Consider the following 15,313-nt stretch of genomic DNA (forward strand, 5'->3'; position numbering starts at 1 on the left):
TTTCACTATATCCCAAGCTCTGTGTTTGGTGCTAGAGAAACAGGACAAGTAAGATTGACCCTGGCCTTGAGGAGCTTATAAACTCTTAATAAAAATAAATAAATAAATAAATAAATAATAAATACAAATTAAATAAAATTTTATAAAAATTTTAAAAAATAAATTATTAAAAAATTATAAAGTTAAAATTAAATTAAAAATAAATAAAATTAAATTTAAAAATAAATAAAATAAAAATAAATAAGTTCAACAGCTGTTGTGATAGAATTCTGTGGAGAGAATATAGCAGAAGACTCTTAATCTGGTGACTGTTCACCTCCTGGGTACCCATGGATGGCACTCAGTGAGTCTGTGAGCCCCTGAAATTATATGATGCTAAATTATTTGCATAACCAGCATTTTCAGGTTAAGAACGAACATCGAGGTAGACTGTCACAAAATTCTTGGCTTCTGTGTTTTAATGACCATATAAAATATATAGAAAGACCATTATAAATAAGAAGTAAATAATTCTAGCCTTCCCCCAACCAGAACTATTCTAAGAGTTTAGAGGCTGTATCATCTGTTGTGGAAACTGCCTGGCTTTGAGACCAGGCAGATTTGGGTTTGAATACCAGTTCTACCATTTAATAGCTATGTAACATCGGGTGAGTTCCATACACTTGAAGACTTTATTTCCTCATCTGTAAATTGAAAATTGAGAATTACAGAGCCCAGTCCTCCCTCATGCCAGAGGAGGAGGGGAAAGGAACGGGCATCTCAGACCAGTGGACAGAGTAGATACAGGGAGAGGAGCCGGAAAAGTCAACTTGTGTTGTGAAGAATCAGTCCAGGGCTTCCCTGGTGGCGCAGTGGTTGAGAGTCCGCCTGCCGATGCAGGGGACGCGGGTTCATGCCCCGGTCCGGGAAGATCCCACGTGCTGCGGAGCGGCTGGGCCCGTGAGCCATGGCCGCTGAGCCTGCGCGTCCGGATCCTGTGCTCCGCAACGGGAGAGGCCACAACGGTGAGAGGCCCGCATACTGCAAAAAAAAAAAAAAAAAAAAAAAAAAGAATCAATCCGTTTCAGCCAAGCTGAGCAGGTCTTCAATTCCAGCTGAAGTAGTTGAAGTAGTTTGAACTTTATCCTATAACCTACAGGAGCTGCTGGAGGGTTTGGGACAAGGAAGTCAATCCAAGAATAATTTTTAAAATAAAATTATAATGTGTACTAAGGCAACGCTTCTCACCTCAGGATCTTGTTAAAAAGCAGCTTCTGATTCACTGGATCACTGAGATTCTGCATTTCTAACTAGGACTCCAGTGATTTTGATGCTGTTTACCCATGAACCTTACTTTGAGTAGCCAGAGGCTAACATATTTTTGGTTTTGTCATTTTTATTACTAATATTATTCTTGTAACACATGTTGGCTGAGTGTCTGTCCTGTGTCAGGCACTGTGCTAGACGTTGAGTAGAAAGAGAAGAATCAGACATGAACTCTCTGTTTTAGAAGCTCACAGTCTAATCTGAGGAGATGTGGCATAGCCCTAAGCACTGTAATTCAATATAGAAAGTAATAAATGCCGTATTTTAGCCTCAGATAAAATACTATGACAATCTGGTGAAGAGAAAGATTGTTCCCAGTTGAGGGAGAAATTTCCTGGTGCTTAAGGAAATGAATAGTAGCTTCTTTTTCTTATTATTAAACAATGAGTAAGAACCAGTGAGTAGACTTCAGAGTTAGATTTTAATCCTAATTCTATCACTTACTAGACATGTGACTTCATTAATCTCTTAAACCTCAGTTTCCTCATCCGTAAAATGAGATATATGAATAGCAAGGCTTCTGGAAGGATTGTATGAGAGAATGTTTATAAACATAGTACCTAATAACTGGTTCCTAGTTCATTATAAATGGTAGCTCTGGTGATTATTATTGTTTTCAGTATTTGCTTTAAATCTTAACATGTGTCTCTTTGGCCCCAAGGATATTGTATTTGTTGGACAATTTTGTGATCTCATTCCAGGGTTAAGCAGCAAATGAAAATGGAAAAAAACCTCGAAGGGAATTTCCAAATCCAAGGAAACTTCCTTCACAAAGCTGAAAGAATTAGCAACTAGTATTTTCAATTTTTGAATTTTTTTTGGACCACACTGTTTCCACTGGGGAGACTTGACTTGGCTAAAGGTGTAGCCAAGTGCTCCTAATAATACCCACATTGAAAGGGAGCTCCACTCTATTTACAAGCTGATCAGAACGGTTTCACCACCCACTGGCTGCCTTGAGATGTCTGCTTGTGTGATGCTGACTGTGAAATAAGTCAAATCAAATTTATAATCCTACAGACCCAGAATGTCAGAGCTCAGAGGGGTGTTACAAACTACCCAGCCCTGGGGGGACTAGATAAATGATGCTTTACATCCCTCTATGCCTTGCAGCAGTCTCCAAGCCCACCCACTGGTCATTCCTTCAACCGGTATTTAATGAAGGAATATTAAAGGGCCCTATAAGAGGCCCTTATCCCCTGTAAGAGGATAAGGCACATCAGGGAACCTACAGGCACATCAGGAACTAACAGAGGAGGCTGCTGAGCTTAAAAACAAAAAATGTCATTTCCAACCTCTCTCTCTCTCTCTCTCTCACGTGTGGAGGACCTTGCCCAAGTGCTGCCTTCTAGCTGCAGCTCCATTTCTTCATCTGTAAAGTAGGGATAATCCCACTTTGCTCATAGAACTGTCAGGGGGATTAAATGAAATAGAACATAAGATAGTTGGCCGACATATAACTAGGACCCTATAAACACAGTATCTTTTGATTTCATTTTTTAAAATAATATTCATTGGATTTTTCCCAATTACAAAAGTAATTCGTGTTTATGGAGAAAATGTTGGAAAACACCAAAAAGCCCAGAGAGGGAAAATTCATGCATAATTTCACCACCCAAAGATAAACACGGTTGATGTCTCCTTTCATGTATATTTTTCCAGTCCTTTATACACACCCACATGTGTATTTTTTTTCCCCATGAACTGTATTGGAAGTGATTGACAGCTTCTGTTAGGGATTGCTGGATTCATATTCAAACTCTATCCCCCACTCTGTGATCTGGAGCAACTTGCCTTCCATTCCCCCAAGTGTAATTGTTGTGGCCCCCAGCGGACACTGCAGGTTGGACCCAGACACCAGGAACGCTATAGACTGCAGTGCGAAATGGCGCCCCCTAGAGCCGTGCCAGGCGCAGTCATGTTGGGCTGCCTTGTGAAGGAGTAATGGGCGTAAAGATGTTCAGGCATTTGGCCAGTGGCTGACACAGGATGAGAGCTTGTTAAATAGTAGCTACTACTCCACAAACAAACCCTGTGGTTTTGAAGAGTGGAGGGAGGTTTACTGTTCAGATTTGTTAAATAGCACCTTAAGGATGATCCATTGGGACCATGGTCCAGCCAAGAAGTCCTTCTCCTGTGCTGATCCTGCTCCGCTTTAGCTTTTTTTCAAAAACATATTTATTTGTTTTTGGCTGCATTGGGTCTTCATTGCTGCACGCGGGCTTTCTCTAGTTGCGGCGAGCAGGGCCTACTCTTCATTGTGGTGCGTGGGCTTCTTATTGCGGTGGCTTCTCGTTGCAGAGCACAGGCTTCGGTAGTTGTGGCTCGTGGGCTCTAGGGCTCAGGCTAAGTAGTTGTGGCTCATGGGCTCAGTTGCTCCGCGGCATGTGGGATCTTCTGGGACCAGGGCTCAATCCCATGTCCCCTGCATTGGCAGGCGGATTCTTCACCACTGCGCAACCAGGGAAGCCCCCGCTTTAGCTTTTGATCCTTGCACTTCACCATGCCTCTAAGTCGCCCTCAGGCATGCAAAGCCCAAGTGATGTGTGTGGGCTCACTGCACCATCTGCTTGCTGCTTCATCCCTTCGCTCTCAAGTTCTACCTCCTGCTCGCCCCATCCAGGTGTGCAGCTTTCAACCCCTCCAAGCCCTTTCAGAGGTGTTGTCTCATTTGACCTGTTTAAAAAAACCTCAGTAAGAGGCTAGCAAGAGGCAACCGAGTGGAGCCATGTGGCCTCCCGCAAGTGGTTTCCCAGGGCTGCACCCATAATGCTACTCAAAATGACTACAGATCTGAGTGATGTGCAAGATAGCTTGAAGTGACAGGTAGAGATGGCACAAAAAAACTCTGAGTCACGTATTCAATCAGTCAGTCGGTGAACAAATATTTATTTAGCACTACTATGTGCCAGGGGCTGGGTTCTCCAGTGAGAAAATATTCCCTGTTCACTTCTCTTTCAATCCTTCAGGTCCTCAAAGAGGAATGAATTCCTCTCAGTTTAGGGCCAGCGAGTCTTCAACACCCCTCAACCCCGGCTAATTTCCCTTTCTGAAAAAGGGAGCAGGCCCAGACCCACTACTGTACGGAGGCATCCAGAGGTACTAATACTGTTTAGTTTTCATCTTATTTTTCTCTACCATTGCATTCTGTTTATAGCAAATGATGCAAGTTTTTAAATGATGATAGAAATCTTCCTTTTTAAAAAAAAATTTAGCTTAGATACCCAAAGTGAGTTGATTTAAAGAAAAGCATTAAGTAACGGGTGGTCCGGGCGGTAGAATGACTGATGCTTAGGAAGGCCTAGACTTGAGGTGGGTCTAGCCTAGACTTGAGGCTTAACCCTTTCAGGGTTACTGACCCAAGCCCATGATGACAGCTACGGATTCTCCCCTGGAAAAATGCATGAACATCACATACAATTTCATCAAGTTCCAGAACTACCTGGAGTCCCATTCCTGGGCCTGTGTAGGAAAGAGCAGCAGGGTGAGAGTCCCAAGGCCTGGTCTGCACGGGAGATCTAAACCTCTTCGCCACCTTCCTCATCTTCTTGGCAGTAGTACTGGCAGTAATAGCAGTGTTGGCAATAGTAACAGTAGTTGTGTTTGAAGCAGTGAAACTGTACTTTGAGTACAGCTTTGAGTGCTTTCAACATGCCAGGCACTTACCAAGCCTAAGCTCAACTCATCCATGCAGAAAAGAATTATGACCATCCCCACTTTCTGGGAAACAGAGCTCAAGTAGTTTCCCCAAGTTCATTCATCTGGGAAGTCAGGGTCAGCACTTGAACCCAGCTGTACCTGCCTGTGATGTCTGAACAGGTCCTTAACCACTGGGATCCACTGTCTCGATAAATCTCTGTGGGAGCAATAGAAGGACATCTGAACAGGTTCTGGCTGTCGTTCTACCACTCACCAGCTGAGTGACCTTGAGGAAGTTACTCACCCTGACTGACCTTCTGTTAAGGAAGGAGGTTTCGGAGTCCTGCCAAGCCGTGATGCTAAGACACAGGGCAAGGAGCGTGGGACCATTGCATGACCAAGAGAAGTGGAGCCAGGCTCAGGGACATGCACTGCCAGTTAGTGGTCCTGGCGAAGAGCAGGCATAGCCCTGGCTTCCAACAGAGAGAGCAAGCTTCCAGGGACCCACATTTCCCATCGATGTTTGCTCCCTCTCCTGGCAGCTTCATTGGCCCCCAAAGGTCTGTTTGGGTGCCCAGAGAAAAAGACCCCTGTCACCAATCCGCTTTCATGCCCCAAGGGCCTCAGCACCTTCCCTAATTAACGAGGGTTTCTTGGCTCCCCACCCAGGGCAGGCTGGTGTAGCAAACAGGGTCACTAATCCACGTGGCTGCTGTGCTGCTGGCGGGTGAGGGAGGAGGGAAGGGTCCAACATATGTGTGGAATCCAAGGCAGCTGGCAGTCCAGTCCCTGACCCGCACTGCCTCTCTGTGGTGGGTCTGGAGATGGGCAGGGCTTGTAGCTCTGGCCTCATGGAAACTCTGAATGTTAAGGCTGGACAGGACTCAGATCAAACCACTCAACTAAAGAAGGGAAACCATGTCAAATTATTATGTAGTGCACCTGAAACTAACATAATATTGTCCGTCAACTCTAGTTCAGTAAAATAAATAAATACATTTTTTAAAGGAGGGAAACTGAGGCCCAGAAGGGGAAAGCAACTTACCCAAAATGATACATCAAGTTATCAAACAGGTTTCCTGTAATTAGATTTCCAGCCCAATGAGTGTTTTACAGGAATAATTATTATTTGGTTAATAAGCATTAATGCAGAGTTGATTTAGGTGTCAGGAAACTGGTACCCAACAAGCTAGTGAGAACTTTACATGTTCTACCATGTTTAATCCTCACAACAACCCAGGGAAGGTGGTATCCTTATTAGCTCCATTTTACTGATGAGGAAACTGAAGCTTAGGTATAGTATGAAATTTGCCTAAGGTCATGTGTCTGGTGAGAGAACCAGGATTCTATCCCAGGAATCAGAATCTAACGAGAAAAGGGCAGTCCTTGTCAGAAGTCACTTGAGGGCTTGCTCAGGGTGCGAGAGTCATGCTGGAGTATGCAGGAGGACGAAGCAAAGTAGAATGCAAATGGAACAAGAGGGTAGGTGAGGTCGTTATTCAGCTTCCAAACACATGAGGATTAAGAACTGACCACACCCAGAGTTGTGGAGGTGTAGGGAAAATATCACATTCATACACAGTCGATGGGAGGGAAGGGTAAATTGGTACGACCGGTTCAGAAGGCAGTTTGGCTCGCTGTCAGGACTTAAATGTGGAATTGACCCAGTGATTGCTCGTGAAGGAGGTTAGCCTGCAGAAACACTGAAACGTGCAAAAAGCGAAATGCATGAGGCTTGTCTTTACTGCAGTTTGTAATAGCCAAAAATTGGAAATCACCTGCTTGACTATCATCAGGAAATAGTTTAGTGAACTACTATATATCCAGAGGGCAGGATGTAATGCTCTGACATGGGGAAATATCTTTTATGTATTCTAAGTGAAGAAAGAAATTTGGGGAAAGGTATGTGTATGACCCCATTAAAAAAAAAATCCATCTGAAAGGATAAAAACAAAACTGTTAACTCTGGTCCTGTCTACTTGAATGAAGAAAGAATTTTCACTCTGTATTATATAGATTTTTTTGTAATGTGTAATTTTTTTAATTTAGCAGGTGTCACTTTTGTAAGTGAGGGGTTTTTTAGTTGAAGTATAGTTGATTTACAATATTGTGTTAGTTTCAGGTGTACAACAAAGCGATTCGTATATATATATATATATATATATATATTCTTTTTTTCAATTCTATTCCATTATAGTTTATTACAAGATATTGAATATACTTTCCTGTGCTATATAGTAAATCCTTATTGTTTATCTATTTTATATATGGTGGTATGCATCTGTTAATCCCCTACTCGCAATTTATCCCTCCCCCACTTCCCCTTTGGTAACCATAAGTTTGTTTTCTATGTCTGTGAGTCTGTTTTTGTTTTGTAAATAAGTTCATTTGTGTCACATTTTAGATTCCACATATAAGTGATATCGTATGGTATTTGTCTTTCTCTTTTTGACTGACTTAGTATGATGATCTCTAGGTCCATCCATGTTGCTGCAAATAGCATTATTTCATTCTTTTTTATGGTTGAGTAATATTCCAGTGTGTGTGTGTGTATACACACACACACCACATTTTCTTTATCCATTCATCTGTTGATGGACAGTTAGTTGCTTCCATGTCTTGGCTATTATAAATAGTGCCGCTATGAACATTGGAGTACATGTATCTTTTTGAATTATAGTTTTCATCTTTTCTGGATATATGCCCAGGAGTGGGATTGCTGGATCATAAGGTAACTCTGTTTCTAGTTTAGTTGTTTTGTTTTTTTTTTTTTTTTGTGGTAGGCGGGCCTCTCACTGTTGTGGCCTCTCCCATTGCGGAGCACAGGCTCCGGACGCGCAGGCTCAGCGGCCATGGCTCACGGGCCCAGCCGCTCCGCAGCATGTGGGATCTTCCCGGACCGGGGCACGAACCCGTGTCCCCTGCATCGGCAGGTAGACTCTCAACCACTGCGCCACGAAGGAAGCCCTATTTTTAGTTTTTTAAGGGTCACTGAGGTTTTTTTTTTAATAGACTTTATTTTTTAGAGCAGTTTTAGGTTCACATTCAAATTGACAGGAAGGTACCGTGATGAACCCATATTGACATATAATCACCCAAAGTCCACAGTTTACATTAGGGATCACTCTTGGTGTTGTACATTTTATGGGTTTTGACAAAGGTATAATGACATATATCCACCAATACAGCATCATACCGAGTGATTCACTCCCCTAAAAATTCTCTGTGCTCCCCCTATACATTCTCCATTGTGCCACTTTTGTAATAAAAATATGCAAATCTGGAAAGGAAAAGAAAAGAAATAAAGATATGGTTTCTGCCCAGAAGGAATTTACAGTCTGGGTGGTAAACAAGGACTCAGCCAGCCCTGGGATGGCTTAATTAACAGACAAACAATAAAATAACAGAATAAGATCTGATTGTATATGTTCTGTGGGGTACAGAATGAAGAATTCAGTCTGAGTCGGGTTAATCAGAGCAGAGTTCCTGGAAGAGGGCAATGAATGGGCCAGGATATAAAGTATATCTGGAAAATGGCCACCGTTTATGAATTTTCAAGGTGCCAGACCCTGTGTCAAGTATGTTTACATGGATATTTTCATGTATTCAGAATAACCCTATGAAGCAGATGTTATCCCCAATTTATGGATAAGAAAATTTAGCCTGAGAGAGCCAATTAACTTTTCAAAAGTCAAACAGCCAATACACCAAAAGGATGCGAAACCATGCCTCTGTGATCCCAAACTCTGAGCTCAAGTCACCAGGCCACATTGCCTAAAGCAGCTGAAGGCAAAGAATGACCTTTTTTTCAGTAACAAGTAACTCAGGGAGCCCAAACTCTAATTGTGGCTGTAAGTAAATGCCATGAGAAAAGTCAGCATCACCCCCTTCCCTTTGGCTGAGCACATCTCAGCCCCATGATCCTTGGAGAGTGCTTTGTAAGAAAATAAAGACAAAGATCCAGACTGTCTTCATCCCTGACAAGGTGCTTCCGTTGTGATGGAGGTGAAGAAGAACCTAGAAAGAAATGCCGCGTGGCACAGGGGTACAGAATGATATTTATGCCCCTATCGTAAAGCCATGTGTGTTCCGCAGCAATGAACTGTGAATGTGTCAGCCTTCCCGCAAGCCTGTGGACTGCCTCAGGGCAGAGACCACACCCCTGTTTGTCTATATCCCCACAGGTTGGCCTCATGCCTGGCACTTAGCAGAGCTCCATATTTGTGGAATGAACGAATGAACAAATGAATGAATGAATGTATAAAAATGTAAAAACATACCACTCTTATATGCTGGTGTCCTGATCCATAAAATAGGACCAACTATAGTCCCTTCGTCTAGGGATTACTGTGATCATTAAATGGGCAAATGGTGTAAAGGATTTAGTGTAAGATGTGTACAAGAGCACACACAATGTGATTGACAGTTCTGATTAGCTATTAGCTAATTAGCTATTAGCACTGTTGTTATTTGTGTACCCTTTAAAAGCTGGTCCCTCAGGATACACCCCCTTTAAGCCATTTATTGACCATTTTACTAACATCCTCAACAAGAGTGGTAAGCAGAGTTACAAGTGTGTCTTCAGCAAGTACGCTTTCCTGCCCTGGATCCTCTGCACCTTTGCCACAGCTGTCTGTGCCTCCCCAGCCTCTATCCCAGGCCTTGACATGTCCTCATGGGTGGTGTGCCTACCTGTGCACACGCTCACCAGCATTTACCATCCAGGGTAATTCCCAAGGTTTCCAAGTGTTACCTCTCTCTCCACTTCCCCAACTTTATTCTCCAGTTTCCCATTCTGTCCAGTGTGTTATTCCAAAGGAGAATCTGGAACAGTGGGACAAAAACCTAATGGTGCAAGCCTTGTCACAAATCAGACCACGAGGTGGTGCCCTCATTGCCCCCCCCACCACCACCACCACCTAGAGCTAACCCACAGTTGAGAAGAGTCAGAGTACTTATATGTATAGTTAGCATTTACCCGGAGTATGGATAATCTTCTTTCCAAGTTAACCCCTCTCTGGTGTAACCCCGCACCAGGAACTCTGGCCATCTCCCCCCAGCCACCACCCCTGTATTGCCAAGCAGAGAAGTTGGAGGCTCCCTGTAACAACAAGCCGAAGCTCAAATAATCAAGAAGGGCAAGTGCTACAGGGGGGAAACTCAAGTGCAATCCAAAATAGGGATTCTTGTGGCATCTATGCCACAACTGTGGGATCTTCAGCCACTTTCTGGGTCTCGGTGTCTCCATCTGCCAAGCGAGGAGGTTGGACTTCCGTGATTTGCTAAGATTTCTCCCATTCAGATGCTCTTCCTTCAACAAATGGATTCAAAGGTGATCCCAAAGACCAGGCCCTCAGGAAGCTCACAGTGTAACAGAGGAGATAAGACAGGAATACAAAAGTCACTGTACTGCAGGTGGAGTGGCTGGCTTAGGGACATGGTTGGAAGTTACAAAATGTTCTGTAAAGTATATTTGCATTCTTTAAAGTATTTACATATGTATATGCAACAGGAAAAAAATCTGAAAGTTTATGTACCAAAATGTGATGTCTCTGCATTATGGGTATGTGTGCTTTTAAAATATAGTTTCTTTTCTTTTTGCTTTTTAATAGTTTCTCATTTTTCCACAAAGGGTATGATTAATAGCATTAAAAACAACAAAAAAAACACGTTTCATATTCAAACAGAATTGAGTTTAAATCCCAGCTATATTACAAACATGCTGCGTGGCCTGGGGCAAGTCATTTAACCTCTCCAAGTCTCAACTGCCTTGCATTTAAAATGGAATTGTTTTTAACTTAATATTGCCATTAAATGCTTTGGGACCTCAAATTCACAGGGATGAGTTAATCATGTTTCCCAATTCATAGCACCTCATTGTCATCGATCTAAGCCAGGCCTCTCTTTTACTTTATTGATTTATTTCCTTTTATTCCCATCCCTTATTCCCTTTCCCTCTGCCTCACCCTTAGGCACCCATTTTGTATTTGATATGTATAATATTTTTTAACTTGAAAATGTTTTTGAAAATGTGTGTAGTTGGTTGTATCTTATAACAAAAGATATCATGTTATAAATCTCATTGTTTCCTACTTTTTTCACAAAGAACAATATATTTAAGATCTTTCCGTATTGCTTTTTGGACATGTCATCCAGCACTTCTAAGTACTGCGTAATTGCTGTGCTATGCATGTACTCTACTCTACCTTTCCATAATTCCCAGTGAGGGGCACCCAGGTGTTTTCCAACTCTCTGTCACCATAAACACAACACTGAGCATAGTCGTACATGGCCCCCGATGGACCTGTGTGAAAATTCTTTGAGAGCTCTGCCCTGGAGCAGAATTGCTGGGTCAGGAAGTATCTATATACCTAATGGGATCAGAAGGTCTTCACAGCCTGTGCCCCCACCAGCAGGAGACTTCCCATGTCTCCACACCCTTGTCTACACGTGGCACTATCGAGTTTTCTAATTTTTGCCAACCTAACAGATGTCCTATCACTCTGTGGTTTTCACTTTATTTGACTGCCTAATATTTTGAGCATCTTGGCCTATGCTCTTTAGACCTTGGGTTTCCTATTTTGTAAATTGCCTGTTCCTTTTCTTTGCCCACTATCTACTAGGAATGCTGTCTTTTCCTTGTTGATTTTCAGGAGTCCTTATATATTCTAAATATCAATCCCTTGACTGTCTTAGACATTGTAAATAATCTTCTCCCATTCTTGCCCCATAGTTTATCTCTTTGAAGTGTTAAGTTGCTTTTCTTCACCTCTCCATCAATAAGATCATCCTTTACCTTGTCTTCTTTTACCTTATAAAGGTTTACCTTTCACCTTTAGGTCTTTAATACATCTCATATTTGCCATGGAAATACTTCATGGCATTTTGTGAAGGACAAAATAATACAGGTAAAGCGCCAATACAGTACCTCAGACCCAAGAGCGGTACAATTGTGGGTGATTATTATTATCATTTGAGTAGAAAGTGGTAAGCACTGCCCTAGGAAATCTAGAGATACGGGAGTCTGGATGCTGTTTAGCTAGATCAGAAAAGATTTTATGGGTGAAGGTTAAGTGATGGAGATTGGCCTGAAAAGAGAACGTAGGAGTCATTTATTTTGAGATGTAAAGGGCAGTATTCCAGGTAGAGGAACTGGCCTGGGCAAAGGCCTGGAGGCAGGAATGCCACAGGTTCACAATGTTTGGGCCGATCACATCGAAGAGAGGGGTCTGACTACTCACCAACTGCTGTCTGTCTTTGTGCCTATGCCCACCCCACCCCCTCCCCCTGCAGGCTCCCTGTTCTCCACCCTGAAGCCCCCCGACGCCGTGTTCAAGGTGGTGTTCTGGCTGGGCTACTTCAACAGCTGCCTCAACCCCATCATCTACCCGTGCTCCAGCAAGGAGTTCAAGCGCGCCTTTGTGCGCATCCTCGGGTGCCAGTGCCGCGGCCGCCGCCACCGCCGCCGTCGCCGCCGCTTGGGCGGCGGCGCCTACACCTACCGGCCGTGGACGCGCGGCGGCTCGCTGGAGCGGTCGCAGTCGCGCAAGGACTCGCTGGATGACAGCGGCAGCTGCCTGAGCGGCAGCCAGCGGACCCTGCCCTCGGCCTCGCCGAGCCCCGGCTACCTGGGCCGCGGCGCGCCGCCGCCCGTCGAGCTGTGCGCCTTCCCGGAGTGGAAGGCGCCCGGCGCCCTCCTGAGCCTGCCCGCGCCCGAGCCCCCGGGCCGCCGCGGCCGCCACGACTCGGGCCCGCTCTTCACCTTCAAGCTGCTGGCGGAGCCCGAGAGCCCCGGGACCGACGGAGACGCCAGCCACGGGGGCCACGAGGCCGCAGCCGACGTGGCCAACGGGCAGCCCGGCTTCAAAAGCAACATGCCCCTGGCTCCCGGGCAGTTTTAGGGCCCGGCGCACCGCTTCCTTTCCCTGGGGAGCCAATCATCGTGGGGGGCGGGCGGGCGGAGGGGGGAGGGGAGTGTCGGCGCCCGGTAGACACGGGCCCCACGGGGAAGCGGGGGGAGGGGGCGGGGAGAGGGGCAGCTGCTTTTCTGGCAGGGGCATGGGTGCCAGGTACAGCGCGGAGAGCTGGGCCGAGCATGCTGAGAGCCTGGGGGACCCGACGCCAGCCGGGATTTCCGTCTCTCTCTCTGCGTATATATCTAAACGAGTCCCTCTGTACATGTATTTAACCGTGGGTGCACGTGCGTGTGTCTGTGCGGTGTACGTGTGGTCTGCGTGTGTGCGTGTGTGGGGCCGCCCGCGCGGGGGCAGAGCGAGTGGGTGCCCAGGAGGCAGCCAGGGCGTTGTTTGTCTTGTGACTTCGTACCTCGCAAGCCCCTCCTGTACTTCATTGAACGGTAGCACTTTGGCGGGGTTGGAAGCAAAGTCGGACATTAAAGGTCATTTCTCCTGTGCGGCTTTGAGTAGTTTGTGAACGGAGTCTCTCCCGCCGGCCCTGTGGGCAATGGTTGTGCTGACCCCCCTTGACCCCGTTTCTGCCTTTACCATGCCTGCCCTTCAGGGCTAAACAAATCTGACCCTGTGGCCGAAAGTGACACCCTGGACTTGTCCCATAAATCCTGCTTGCCTGCTTTTGACCGTTCCCATATCCAAATCTTCCTGCTGTGGGCAACACTGGGCAATGTCTAGCCTGGTCCTGATACCCAGGACCCCGATCCTGGCTGGACCTACCAGGCCAGCACCCTAGGTGGGCCTGTCACCTGTGAGGGGACTGGTCCCTTACCTCCTCCAGCATCTCTGACCAAACACTGCATTATTTGCCTGTGCCCATGGAACCTGAAAAAGAGAGCCAGACTGCAGAATTTTCTGGACAAGAAAAGGATCCATATGTCAATGCAATACATATGGTCACAGGAACCCTCCTAAGCTCAGCTAACTGGCGAGCCTGCCTGGGAAAGAAGCACTGAGGAAAGTCACGCAGAGAGGAGGAGCATACCTTGAAGAAGGTAACTTCCATTCTAGTCTCAGCGCTGCTACCAATTTACTCTATGACCTTGAGAAAGTCACATCTCCTCTGGATCTTGGTTTCCCATCTATGTAATGACAAGATTGATTCTAAGGTCTTTTCTGCCTCTAAAAGCCACTAGCTTGCTAAAAGAATAAAGGATAGGGAACAAAACAGGGAGCATTTTTCTTCCCTGAAATTTAAAAAAAAGAGCCTAAGAGGAAAACTACCGCCCCAGTCCCTTTCTCTTCCTGCTTTGCTTTTTTCTAAGTAGAGAGTCATTAATTTTTCAAATGGTGAGAGCTTCTCCCAGTAATGTTAGCACATCAATCATTTATTCTATAGGCGATTGAAATAGAAAATCCCTTAATGGGGAAGGGGCAGTCATTCATTTAGCTGAAAAGTGTAGGGGTATCAGGCATGGCTGGATCCAAGGGCTTAAACAGTATTGTTAGCTTGCTCACGGGCTCTTATCATTCATCTAGCTCCCATCTTTTAGCTCTGCTTATCTTTATATGTTACACTTGTTTCCTTTCTGCAAATAGCTTTCTCACACCATTCTTAAAACTTGAGCCCCCTCCCCAAGGAGAAATAAGATTTCCCAGCATATCTGCCAAAAAAAAGAAAAATAAAGAAAAAATCCAGAGAAGCTAGATGTTCTGTATCACAGACCCCTTTGAGACTCTAATGAAAGCTATAGATATACCTTCCAGAAAAAAAAATGCACAGACAAAAAAATTACATTTTCATAAAATTTCAAGTGACTTACGTCTCTTTAAGATCCTATGAACTAAGCATGATACCCCAGATTCACTAGTTATTTGAAAAAAATGATGTTCAGAATTATCTAGGCCAATCCCCTCATCTTTACAGATGGAGAGACTGAGGTAAATAACTTGCCAAGTCACACTAACCTAGGACTAAGACCTGGATCTGCTATATCCTTGTGCTGCCATCTTGGGGTTGTGTATATCCTCCAACAGAGAGTAGGTTTCTTCTTGCTGCTATAGAGAAAAGGGAGTCCTAGGGAAGGAAGAGCCTTCACCCAGTTCCCAGAGAAGAAGGAACAGTTTGGGGTAGTCCTCTGGAAACATTTGCTTAGCAACACAAGTCTTTCAAACAAGTCTGAAACAGAATCCTGATACAAGTGGGGTCTGCAGTGAAGTGAGGAAAAGAGAACAGAGCCTCGCCCCCTTGGCCCCCTCCTCCACATCTTCAGCCCCTTCCCCTTGCCTGCCCTAAGCACCTGAGGGCTCCACAGCGTGAAGTTTGAAAATCACTGGTGAATGGGACTTGGAGTCAGAAGGACCTGGGCTCAAGTCCTGGCTCTGGGTGACCTTGGGCAATTTACCTGCCTCTTCTCATCTGTTTCTCCATCTATCAAATGGACATGATCTTCACAGCC

The 15,313-nt window shown here is 44.9% G+C and overlaps 1 protein-coding gene across 1 annotated transcript in view; it reads left to right on the forward strand.

Moving 5' to 3' along the window:
* Window positions 1-13,357, forward strand: part of ADRA1B (adrenoceptor alpha 1B) — a 59,231-nt gene extending 45,874 nt beyond the window's left edge. The window contains exon 2 of the mRNA XM_059062683.2: window positions 12,238-13,357. Within this exon, the coding sequence (XP_058918666.1) occupies window positions 12,238-12,845 (608 nt within the window). The 3' untranslated portion in view covers window positions 12,846-13,357. The remainder of the gene's footprint in view (window positions 1-12,237) is intronic.
* Window positions 13,358-15,313: the final 1,956 nt, after the last annotated feature.

Source organism: Kogia breviceps, chromosome 4 (genome assembly GCF_026419965.1).
Source record: "Kogia breviceps isolate mKogBre1 chromosome 4, mKogBre1 haplotype 1, whole genome shotgun sequence".
NCBI lineage: Eukaryota > Metazoa > Chordata > Mammalia > Artiodactyla > Physeteridae > Kogia > Kogia breviceps.